Raw genomic sequence first — 13,777 nt, forward strand, 5'->3', positions numbered from 1 at the left:
TCAGTTTTCTTGTAAGGACACAAATAGTAGCAGTCTCCTTTCTGTGCTGATGTAAGGATCAACATGTTTCCTGGCACAGTGTTAGTACCCACTAATGATTAATATCATAAATTTGGTACTCAGTCTTACTGTCTGTAAAAGAGTAACACATTTACTTCCAAAACAAAAAATTTCAAAAGCCACCAAAACCTGAAATGCCCAGAAGCAATTGCTTGGAGACTGTTTAAGGACAAAATAGCATCTGACCATCCACTCCCAAACACAGAAAGGCCTAAATACTTTGAGTAGTCAAACAATGTAAGGGCAAGGGTGTAAAAGCTGTGAGGAGGAACCCATAGACCTGAGAGTTCCTTCTCAGGAGAACTAACTCTGAGAGGAAGAACAGCAGCAAACTGCTGACAAAGAAACATAATCTTGTTGGGATGCTTTACTCTGTGTGTGTGTGTGTGTGTGTGTGTGTGTGTGTGTGTGTAGTGTGTGTGTGTGTGTGTGTGTGTTTTCTGATAAGAACTTCTGATCTAAGTGACATAGCAACAATGGAGGGAAGTTATAAAATAAATGAACACAAAATACTCCTCCCATTCTTGGGTGCTGACGGGATGTTTCAGGTTTAAGGAAGTCATATGACTTTTTCCTGACATCAAAAGTGCTCATTAAAAAAGGTGTGCCAAATGTCAATGACACACCCATCCCAGCAGTCAGCCTGGGAGGACTTCCCTCCTTTCATCCTGAACCACAGCAGCAGTGTCTCCCAAATAAGACCCAACCCCAGAGGAGAGGAGAAAGACAAAATATGCAAAGGTTTCCCTATTTATCACCCAGTTGAACCAATTAGAAACTTCGTTTAAATGAGCTTAATGATTTCCATGAACTTTAATCAAAACCAGTTTTCCAAGTGTTCTTGTATGAGCATTTAATGCTTTTAAAATTCAGATTCAGAAACCCAAATTCAAACAGATTTTCTCTCTTCGGATTGTGCAAAAAGCATTGATATTAAGCAGTTCTAATCAAGATCTTTAGTAAAAGTATTTTAAGCTACAACTACTCAAATTTATGTGTGTGACTGAAGTGAAGCTCTAAAAATTAGGAGAAAACCATCACTAAACTGAAATTCAGCTTAAAGGATGTCACTCAATAATCTTACTCTCTGGGCTATGTACGTACTTCAGAAAGGGAAATTCAGAGTATAATGGCAAAACAAAGGTTGTTTTTAAATACATGCATATAGCTATAAATATTAGGACAGTGTTGTAACAGTTACAAGGAGGTGCTAGCATTTAATATGCTAAATTAAAAAAAAAAACTTGTCAAATTATGCTCCTGGTGATCTCTTAAGCTTGCATGAACTAGGAGATATTCTCAATGCCAATAACGCTATAACCCAAAATGAAAAACATACTGATTTCAGCACTGAAACTATGAAAGCAAGTCTGTAAGCAGCCAGATTGCCAGTGATATCTTTCAGAACTACATGATATTCTGCCAGCTATGACATTATTGTATAAATTAGCATCTTTTAAATATAGTTACCAATTAAAGATATTCATACATACTACCCTTCTGATGTTTTAGCACTGCATAATGGATTCTTTCTTTATAACAAAATAATAGCGTCAGGCTAAAATTCAAGCTTCATCTCAACTTCTAAGTCTGTGCTACATGCAGAAAGCACACTGAGGCACCAAGCTGTTACTCGGACTTGCTAAATTCTGACCTTAAAAAAAAAATCCATGAATTTTGGCAAAGATGAAATTAATGTTCAACATTAAACAAACTACTTACAACTTAATCATAAGCTTTTCTCAACAAAGCTATCATCAACATTCAATTGTGGTATAGTTTAAGAATACTGGGGACAAACTTCATTAACTTAAATAGAGACTTAAGTTATAACCTTCAGTCTATATAGAAAATTGCTCTATCTCTACTGCATATAAAACTCTTCCAATTCCCTTTTCTATAAATGATTCAGGGCTGGGAATATGACTTAGTGGTAGAGTGCTTGCTTAGCATGCATGAAGCCCTGGGTTCGATTCCTCAGTACTACATAAACAGAAAATGCCAGAAGTGGCGCTGTGCGTCAAATGTAGAGTGTTTGCCTGAGCAAAAGAAGCTCAGGAACAGTAGCCAGGCCGAGTCCAAGCCCCAAGACTGGCCAAAAATAAATAAATAAACAAACAAATAAACACATACACATGTTACTGCCTAAATAAGTCCATAAATCTGATCCTGTTTCTTTTGTAGGAACATGTACCCAACATTTAATAAATATTTATCATAGAGTATAGATACTCTAAGGAACAAAAAAAAGGAAGCCTCTCTACATTTCTACCACCTAGCTGAGAGCTTTTAACAGTGCATCTGATTTGGTACAAAATTTTGGTACAGACTCCTTACCTTCTCTTTAAAACCACTTGGCATGCCTACAATACACTGATCTTTTTTTTGTTGTTGTTGGTTGTGGGGCTGGAACTCAGGGCCTGTGTGCTGTCGCTGAGCCTCTTTGTGCTCAAGGCTAGCACTCTACCACTTGAGCCACAGCATCACTTCCGGTTTTTGAGTGGTTAGAGATAGGAGTCTTATAGGGACTTTTCTGCCTGGACTGGCTTAGAACCATGATCCTTATATCTTAGCCTCCTGAGTAGCTAGGATTACAGGTGTAAGCCACCAATACACTAATCTTAAAGTATGATTTCCTCACATACCTGAAGTTTCCAACTGCTCAACAAAAACCAACGTTAGGAGTTGGTATTGAATAAAACCTGGTTTACGTGCATCTTTCCAACCTACATTACTATATTGATACTTTCCTCAATATTGGTAAAACTAGGCTTAGCTCAAATGCCACTTTTTTTAATGTGTCCTTGCAGGTCAACTTTGACAGAAATAATTTCTTCCTATTCATAATCAGAGCAGCACGATGGCATTCTAAACAGCATGTATGATAATTATTTGCATCAACAGTTTCTACCTTGGCAATAGGGAGAACCTTTCAGATTCAATAAACTGGGAACAACTGGGTGACCATGCAAAATACTGCCATACCCTAATAGTTCTAAGAGTGACAGAAAGTAGTTTTGGTAATTTTCCTGGAATGACAGACACAAGGTAATCTCAAACTCAGTCTATCCAAGGTCATCTTATCAAAACCATATTTCTATAAGTCCATCTCAATACTGACTTACAAGACTGAACTTGAGGGAAAGTGTACAGAAAACGGAACATGATTTGTCTTGAAAACACTAAAATTTGCTAAAGTAGTACAGTGAAATTTGAAATGTAAAACCTAGATATCAGCTGACAAGTTATTTTAAGACAAGTTAATTGATTTTCCAAATTAACCACTCAGCTCTCTAAGGTCTACTCTACCTAGTGATTTCACATCATCTCCCTCACAGCCTATATGGTAGGATCCCTGGTAGATAACTGTGCATTTCTATTCAGAACACATACTCAATAAAATAATTGGCCTAACAAATTTGTTTTTAACATTTCAGTAAACTATACTAAACCCTCTCAGCACTTGTGTGAGATAATTCATCATCCAGAAGAAAATGTGCAAATACACAGCATTTGGATAGCTGCCAAATACTCTAGCCTATGTTTTTCTTACATAGCTCTTTGTTCCATGAAATAAAATTTGCAAATACCCTGGATAAAGTGGAAACCTTCAGGTGTAGATTTAAATATTTCAAAATTTAATTTCTAATAGTTTTTACTTGGCCTTCTAAAAATTGACAACATGCTGGTTTTGTTCTTTCCTCCTGATCTTCAGACGTAATTACTCTTCGCAGATAGTTGTGCAGCCTGGTAGAACTATATTGTACAGACAAGAATATATATGTGTGTGTGTATATATATATATTATATGTATATATGTGTGTGTGTATATATATATATTATATGTATATATATGTGTGTGTGTATATATGTATATTATATGTATATATGTGTGTGTGTGTATATATGTATATTATATGTATATGTGTGTGTGTATATATATATTATATGTATATATGTGTGTGTGTATATATATATATATTATATGTATATATATGTGTGTGTGTATATATATATATTATATGTATATATGTGTGTGTGTGTATATATATATATTATATGTATATATGTGTGTGTGTGTATATATATATATATATTATATGTATATATATGTGTGTGTGTATATATGTATATTATATGTATATATGTGTGTGTGTGTATATATGTATATTATATGTATATATGTGTGTGTGTATATATGTATATTATATGTATATGTGTGTGTGTATATATGTATATTATATGTATATATATATATATATGTGTGTGTATATATGTATATTATATGTATATATGTGTGTGTGTGTGTCTATGTATATTATATGTATATATGTGTGTGTGTGTATATATGTATATTATATGTATATGTGTGTGTGTGTGTCTATGTATATTATATGTATATATGTGTGTGTGTGTATATATGTATATTATATGTATATATATGTGTGTGTGTATATATGTATATTATATGTATATTATATGTATATGTGTGTGTGTGTGTGTCTATGTATATTATATGTATATATGTGTGTGTGTATATATGTATATTATATGTATATATATGTGTGTGTGTGTGTCTATGTATATTATATGTATATGTGTGTGTGTGTGTATGTATATTATATGTATATATGTGTGTGTGTGTGTCTATGTATATTATATGTATATATATGTGTGTGTGTATATATGTATATTATATGTATATATATGTGTGTGTGTGTATATATGTATATTATATGTATATATGTGTGTGTGTGTCTATGTATATTATATGTATATATGTGTGTGTGTGTCTATGTATATTATATGTATATATGTGTGTGTGTGTGTGTATATATGTATATTATATGTATATATGTGTGTGTGTCTATGTATATTATATGTATATGTGTGTGTGTGTCTATGTATATTATATGTATATATGTGTGTGTATATATATGTATATTATATGTATATATGTGTGTGTGTGTATGTATATTATATGTATATGTGTGTGTGTCTATGTATATTATATGTATATATGTGTGTGTGTATATATGTATATTATATGTATATGTGTGTGTGTCTATGTATATTATATGTATATATGTGTGTGTGTGTGTCTATGTATATTATATGTATATGTGTGTGTGTATATATGTATATTATATGTATATATGTGTGTGTGTGTGTATATGTATATTATATGTATATATGTGTGTGTGTGTGTCTATGTATATTATATGTATATATGTGTGTGTGTGTGTCTATGTATATTATATGTATATATGTGTGTGTGTATATATGTATATTATATGTATATGTGTGTGTGTGTATATGTATATTATATGTATATGTGTGTGTGTGTCTATGTATATTATATGTATATGTGTGTGTGTATATGTATATTATATGTATATGTGTGTGTGTATATATGTATATTATATGTATATATGTGTGTGTGTGTCTATGTATATTATATGTATATGTGTGTGTGTGTCTATGTATATTATATGTATATATGTGTGTGTGTGTGTCTATGTATATTATATGTATATGTGTGTGTGTCTATGTATATTATATGTATGTGTGTGTGTGTGTCTATGTATATTATATGTATATATGTGTGTGTGTATATATGTATATTATATGTATATGTGTGTGTGTATATATGTATATTATATGTATATGTGTGTGTGTGTATATATGTATATTATATGTATATGTGTGTGTGTGTCTATGTATATTATATGTATATATATGTGTGTGTGTGTCTATGTATATTATATGTATATGTGTGTGTGTGTGTCTATGTATATTATATGTATATGTGTGTGTGTGTCTATGTATATTATATGTATATATGTGTGTGTGTGTATATATGTATATTATATGTATATGTGTGTGTGTATATATGTATATTATATGTATATGTGTGTGTGTGTATATATGTATATTATATGTATATGTGTGTGTGTGTCTATGTATATTATATGTATATATATGTGTGTGTGTGTCTATGTATATTATATGTATATGTGTGTGTGTGTCTATGTATATTATATGTATATGTGTGTGTGTGTGTGTGTCTATGTATTACAAACAGAAACAGACTACACAGACATCAGCATGCACTGCTGCCCCCAGTTCATGTTAAATTATTCTGAAGCTACATTCCAAAAAAAAGCTACACTGCTACTAAGAACTCAAAAAAAAACAAGCCAGGAGCCAGTACCTCATGCCTAGTGAGATTGTTATCTACTAAAATCACTATAAAGCCCAAGTGGATCTGTAGCTCAAGTGGCAGAGTGCTAGCTGTGAGCAAAAAGCCCAGGAACAGCACCCAGGCCCTGAGTTCAAATTTCTTAAAAACATACCTCCTCATTGTCTAATCTGATGGATCATTGTAAATATAAGAAAGATAAACCTGTAAGTACTGGTAAGTCCACAACATGTTAGCTAAGGTAAAACCATCACCAAATATGTTACTTCTGCAAATAAAATTTATGCATATACAGCTGGGCATGGTAGCCCATGCTGGTAACCACAGCTATACAGAAGGTATAGTAGGAAGACTGCAGTCTAAGGCCAGCCCTGGACAAAAACCTAAGATTATATCTGAGAAACAACTAAAGCAACAACAACAACAACAACAACAACCCCCCAAAAAACACCAAGCACCAAAAACAAACCAACAAACAGCTGAAGTACCTACCAAGAAAGCACAATAAAATAGTGTGCATGATTGTGTTTATATGTATGGAAAACAAACACAGATTTCACCTAATTTTCTAGGTCTCAACCTTAATATCATCACTTGAGCAAACAGGGCTTTATTTAAAATAACTTGCACTTTACACCCAATAGTTCTTTATCAAGCAGTTTTTCATTTCCTCTAAGTAGCTGTAAGAGTTGTATTATTTTCTTTACACTTTATTTGCTTGTCTGTCCACAGTAATAAAATATAAGCTCTATTAAGGCAAAGCAACTTCTGATTGCTGGCTGAGTTCAACCCCAACACAGCATAATAAAGCCACAAGTTTACAGAATTCTGTTCCATCTATGGTTACTGAATGAATAAATACATAGACAAAATGGGTTAACACTGTTAATACTGACAGAGGAAGAATTAAAAACTTTACTTTTCTATCACTCAATTATGCATTCTTAATTTGGACAATGAACATGTGTTATGTTTATTTGAAAATATTTTAGTGCAAATATAGTTTTTGCCAGACCATATCAGATGCCTTGCAATCTGGTCACAAAAGATTATTTTGTTTTGCAAATTTAAATAGTTTACATGAATATTAAGTGAATTTTTGTTGCATACTTTAAAAAAAAGTCCTCATGTTTACTTCATGAAGTTAATCTTTTTATTATATTTTTTTTTGTCAGACCTAGAGCTTGAACCCAGGGCCTGAGTTCTGCTCCTGAGCAATTTTTGCTCAAGTCCAGTGCTCCACCACTTTGAGCCACATCACCACTTCTGGTTTTCTGGTGGTTAGTTGGACTTTCTTGCCCTAGCTGACTTGGAACTGTGATCCTCAAATCTCAGTCTCTTTCCTGAGTAGCTAGGATTATAGGCATGAGCCACGAGTGCCCTGCTGACTACTGAATTCCTTTTGAGTGCTTTGTCTGTGTGTTCTTTCAAATTACTATTACCTAAAAGAGTACTTACCATTATTCTTTTTACCCCTCAGAGGTGTCCTGTGCACAAACTGTTTATACTTTAGAGATAGGGAAAGTGATGTTCAGAGGGGTTTTTAGCTATTCACAGTGGGAACAAGACATGAATAAACACAATCCTGCAGGAATTCCAGCAAGTGGATGCAAGCCAGCACCAGAGCTGTTTCATTATACGTGCTACATACGGCCTTGTTAACTGGAAACTCTCCAATCTATCCACCATTAACAGAGCTATTTCAGTATCTTAGAAAAAGTATACTAAAATACAGTTGGTATTTCTAAAAAAACTTCATTTAATGGAGTGCTGAGAGTGATAAGGAATCTGACAGATCATGTGATTCCTTCATTTTGCAGAAATTTTAAAACACAAAAAAACAAAACCCAAAAAATGAAAAACAAGCTTTCAGGACCTGATCCAATCAGTAAGTTAACAGCAGAATACTGACATTTCTTTGTTTTGGGCAGCTCAGGCATTTGAACTCAGGGTCTCTTGCTTACTAGGTGGGAGCTCTATAACTTGAGCCATATTCTAAGCCCTCAGATACATTTTCAATGGGCATTCCTAGATATGGAATTCATGATTAGGAAGTCAAATTGCATGAGTTATCTTGAGGAAAATGTTTCCTAAAGTTACAGTCATAAAAAAGCAAAATAACTGATTTGAATTTATATTTTGATTAACACCAACTACTGCATATTTTAATGCTTCAGATTTAAAATATTCCATTAATGACTAACAATTCCCTGGTCCCAAGCCAAACTTGTAGTGGTGCCAGATCATTAGTCACTCATTCTAGAACTTCTGTTATACACTATAACCTCAGATACTATATGGAATTTTTGACAAATTTTTCTGTCAAAAAGAAAAAAGTGATGTTCAATATGAATCCTTATCTGTTTTGGACACAATATCCTAGAAGTCATTAATGGGCGGGGAAACTGTGAATTTCCTTTACTGAAAACAAGTCCATGCTACTCCCTTTTCATCAACCCTTCTTTCCTTGCTGCAACTAGATAAAACTGCCATTGATCAGAGTTGGTATCAAATGACATACATAAAAAAGCATATTACTGTTTTTACATTCCAGTCTTACATAATAATTTTTTTTTTTTGTCGGTCATGGGGCTTGAACTCTGGGCCTGGGCGCTGTCCCTCAGCTCTTCAGCTCAAGGCGAGCGCTCTACTACTTGAGCCATAGTGCCACTTCCAGCTTTTTCTGCTTATGTGGTGTTGAGGAATCGAACCCAGGGCCTCATGCATGAGAGGCAACCACTCTACCACTGAGCCACCTTCCCAGCCCCTGAATCTATTTTTAACTTCCACTGACAATAAAAAGTTAAGGGTTCAAAAAAAATCATAGCTATTTTCTTTTAAGCTTTACTACTTTTAACATACCTGCAGCAATAATTTCTTTTTCATTTGTTTTGTTTTTCTGTGTGGCCTACACTGGCCTAGAATAATTCACTATACAGCTCAGGCTAGCTAGCATCACTTGCCTGTATTATTGTCACATTCAGAATAATTCTTAAATAATTTAAAGTAACTCTTGCAACATCTTCCTTTTAATTTAATCTTTAATTTAGCTAAGGTACTTACATTCCTAAATAACCAATTTTTTCCTCTGTATTTTCTTTTATATTTAGTAGAAGAGCGTTAGCCTTGAGCAAAAAGGAGCTTAGGTACAGTGCCCAAACCCAGAGTTCAAGCCCCAGGACGGGCAAAAAAAAAAAAAAAGAATGGATTCTGGAAAAAAAATCATTTGGGTAGGGCTCTTATATTGTTTACTTGTATTGTTTACTTTTACTGTTTACTTTTTCTTGTTGTCCATTTCTTTCCAACATCATCTGGAAAATGTGTCTAGGTAATTCTAAGTGCCAAAGATGCTATTTCTTTTCTCTTAGTTATTCCACGTACTGGGCATTCCAAATAAACAATCATGAGGTCTCCTGGTGTCACAGTGCCACATGGCTAAGCTGCCTTCCTCTTACTGTCTCAGCCTCTTACCATGTTCAAGGATTATGAGCTGGGCTCCAGCCTGCGTATTTCCAACATCATTCTCAGCAATGCACTGATAAAACCCTTCGTCTGATTTCACCAGACCCAAAACTTGAAGATTATGTTCCTTCTAAGGAAGAAAAACATACACAAAATGTTATCATTTAAAATGGTTGACAAATATGAGTTAAAAATCTCAAGGGTATGTTCTTTTGTGGGAGGAAAGGCAAGTCATTTTATGATCAATTGTTGAATCCTATCTACCTATGTACCTGTTATCTCAATTTTTTATTAGAGTACTGGCCAGGCACTTAAGTGCCTGTTCTAGTCACCTAAGTGACTAGATTAATACCATCACAAACGAGGAAAAGGCACAGCCTCCCTGTTTTTAACCTTATACTTTTATTGGAAAAATATCTGGCAAGCACTATAAAGCCTGGATTTGTAAACACAGGCATTATTTTCCTAACATTATTTATAACATCAATGGTTTTAACAGATTAAATCACAATAAGTCAGGGTACACACCTGATTTTTCAAAACAAAAAACAAAGTACTACATGAATGCCAACTATTATTATTGGTGAAATAAGTTTAAAAAATGTTAAAGAAGTATGCAAGTTTTGACAAAATGCTATTTTAATTATAACAGGTTGTTTTTTAATGTTAAGTATTTATGAATTAGGTGGGTTGTTTTGTAGCAATGCTGGGGTCTGAACTTAGGGCCTCACAATTACTAGGCTTTACCATGTCCAGTGGCGGCCATGCTTCTAGCTCTTTTTCCTTTAGTTATTTTTAAAATGGGAACTTGTCTTTATGCTTGAGCAAGCCTAGACTGTAATCCTATTTATGCTTCTGGTACAGTTGGGATGAAAGGTGTGAACCACCACATCCAGCTTTTATTGGTTGAGATGGGGTAACACCAAGTCTCTGCCCAGGCTGGTCTCGCACTGCAATTCTGATCTCTGCTGCCTCCTGAACAGTTAGAATTATAGGCCTGAGCCACTGCACTCAGCATGAATTTTAGTAACATGATATTATGCATTTCAAAATAGAAAATAGGAATGTATTACTTCTATGGCAAATTTGTAAAGAGATTAAGTCTTTAACAATCATAATTACATCTAACCTTCATGAGGATCATATTCAGACCTTAAAGTATATCATCAAGACTTGCTATTAAAGATCAGATAATTCTATTTATGAGGGTGCTAGATTATGATAATATTAGATAAAAGGTATTGTGACTGAGAAGTCTTAGATATATTTAACAATTTTTTTGCATTTCCTTTTTCTGTTGTATGTGAGAGAGACAGGGTCTTGCTACATAGCCTAGGCTGACCCTGAACTCACTGATTTCCTGCCACACATTCCTGGGTGCTGAAATAGTAGGGATGTGACACCATATCTCATTTTTTACTGTAACACATAAAAACATACAAATTATACACATTAATGAGGCAGCACACAGTAATGAATTTACTGTTTATCTATTGTTATGGCTCTCTGATACTGGGTAACTTTATTTTGAAGAGTCTAGAAATTAGAATCTGACTTGTGGTTATGTTTTTATTGTATGCTGTTATAATTGGTATGTTTTTCAAAAGGATCACCTTTCCACATTTTAAGGGAAAGCTTTCTGCTCCTTGAACAGAGAGCTACATAGACAATTGGGATTGCTCATATACATGATCACACTACTTCCAGGAAATGGTGCCATTTGCGTTTAAGAGTACCAGATATCTGGTAGACTCTCAGCACAGTTCAGCCACCGATCTGCCATGTGACCAAGCATTACTACCAAAACATTTCTGGGCTGAGCTTTCTCATCAGTCAATAAAGAAATTACACTGTAGAGATTTTTCTACTTTTCATATATGGTGCTTAAGTTGGTATTTACAGGATAAAGCTTTTGGTGATTATAATTTAAAAAAAAATTCATTGAAGGCTTTAAAAATAAATGCATTTCGCCACTGGTGGCTCATGCCTGTAATCCTACTCAGGAGGCTGAGATCTGAAGATTGAGGTTCAAAGTGAGCCCAGGCAGGAAAGTCCATGAGATTCTTATCTCCAATAAACCACCAGAAAACTGGAAGTGGAACTATGGCTCAAGTGGCAGAGCACTTGCCTTGAGCTAAAGATCTGAGGGACAGCGCCCAGGCCTAGAGCTCAAGCCCCATGACCAACAATAAAGAAATTAAATAAATCAATCAATCCATTTCTTTGAAAGATACTTACTACAATTTTGAAGTAATCACTTGGGATGACCATGTCCCCATTCTTGACCCATTTCACAGTTGGAGTTGGCTTCCCAGTTACTTCACACTCAAATATAATATCCATGGACTCATGAGCATATATATTAGCAGGTTGTTTTAGAAATTCAGGTTGGGCTTTAAAATAGAAAGAAAATTAAGACAGTGAAAGTCAAAATAGGTAGCTATTCATACATGAACCAATTTTTTAAAATCATAGAATTGAGATACAGAAGTTAAGAAGATGCAGTTAAAACAAAGTTTTGCTGGGAACCAGTTGCTCACATCTATCACCTTAGCTACTCAAGAGGCTAAGAGGTAAGAAGCCTGCTTCAGAGCCTGCTTAGGCAGACAAATCTGAGAGACTCTTACTTCCAATTAACCAGCAAAAGGCAAGAGAAGAGGAGGTATGACTCAAGTCAGAGTGTCAGCCTTTAGCAAAAAAAAAAAGCTGAGTAAGTGTAAGAAGCCTAGAGTTCAAGCTCCAGTACTCCAGTTTTAAATTTAATTGGAAATACTAGTAGAAAATCATGATACAGTTTATATTTAAAAAGCAAATAATTGCTGACTTTGTCCACAATAAGCGCCTTCAAACTAACCAGAAAATACTGAAGACCAATAGTAGGGTCATGTCAAGCAAGACTTGGGAGATTCTATCAGTCCCAGGCTTCCTTTACTGCTCAAAGATAGGTCAGTTCTACAATCATCATAATGATAACTGAAACAAACCAAATGTATTTTAAAAGAAAATGCTTTAAAAAGAAAAGAACCACAATGGGCATCTTAGGAGAAGCTTATCAATTAGCACCCCATTCTGAAAACTAAAAGGGAGAGTCAAGCATTTATCCTGCTCTTGTATAAGAACAGCACTTTATTTAGACTAGCCAGATATCTGAGGGGTTATCCTAACAATTAATTGGGAGAGAGAATAACAGATTAGGAACACTATTACTTTGCAATTACTATGGGCAATGATTATCAAAGGCTATTCCCTCACAAAAAGAGAGTCAGTCACTTATGAACCTCCTGATGGAAGTACCTGGATCTGATTATGAAGGTAGCATGAAAACTGAGCTGACTGCATTGAATATACTGAACATTTTACATGGCAACGCAGTTAGCAAAAGACAATGCAGGAGACCATACAGGGTAAAGGGCTTGGTTCCTAACAAACTGCAAACAATTATAAAAGATAAAGAGAAGCCTGAGGAGTAAAAGAAAATTAAGAAATAAACTGAAGTAGTGTGTATGTTTGTAATTTTAGCTTTTAGGAGGCTGAGACAGGAGGATTTCAAGTTTGAGGCTAACGTGGTAGCAAGACCTTGTCTTAAACAAAAAAGAAACAAAATTATTTGTGAAGATATCTTGGTTATCCAATTCAAAAGTAAAAAATTGAAACATAAGCTAATTAGTGGATACTGACTGAAGGAATAATTGATATTAGGAAATTTTTACAAATACCAATATGATGGTATCAGAGTTATGTTTAGGAATGCTTTGTAGAGGTAGTTAAATATCATTATGTATGTGTGTATATATATATATATATATATATATATATATATATGAAAAAATATAATTCTTGGATTCTTGAATTTTGCTTTCAAAATAATCTATGTGGGGTTAGGATGAGATGGATTAGGGTACAGATAAATCAATACTGATACTGAATTGGTAATTGGTGAAGCTACTTCAATTACATGGGGAATGTCATTCTTTTCTATTAAATGTTTTAGGAAAGGATATACATCTTGTAGTTGACTGCATGGGTTCAAATCCTAGTCACTGACAAAGCTGC

General features: G+C 34.1%; 1 protein-coding gene across 11 annotated transcripts in view; it reads right to left on the reverse strand.

Moving 5' to 3' along the window:
• Neo1 (neogenin 1) overlaps positions 1–13,777 on the reverse strand; it is a 127,043-nt gene that overhangs the window by 63,979 nt on the left and 49,287 nt on the right. For all 11 annotated transcript variants that reach the window (XM_070042930.1, XM_070042929.1, XM_070042933.1 and 8 more), the window contains exons 6-7: positions 11,963–12,117; positions 9,734–9,854 (exon numbers count right to left, since the gene is read on the reverse strand). In XM_070042930.1, the coding sequence (XP_069899031.1) occupies positions 9,734–9,854; positions 11,963–12,117 (276 nt within the window). The remainder of the gene's footprint in view (positions 1–9,733; positions 9,855–11,962; positions 12,118–13,777) is intronic.

Source organism: Dipodomys merriami, unplaced genomic scaffold (genome assembly GCF_024711535.1).
Source record: "Dipodomys merriami isolate MVZ:Mamm:240054 unplaced genomic scaffold, mDipMer1.0.p SCAF_33, whole genome shotgun sequence".
Classification (NCBI taxonomy): Eukaryota; Metazoa; Chordata; class Mammalia; order Rodentia; family Heteromyidae; genus Dipodomys; species Dipodomys merriami.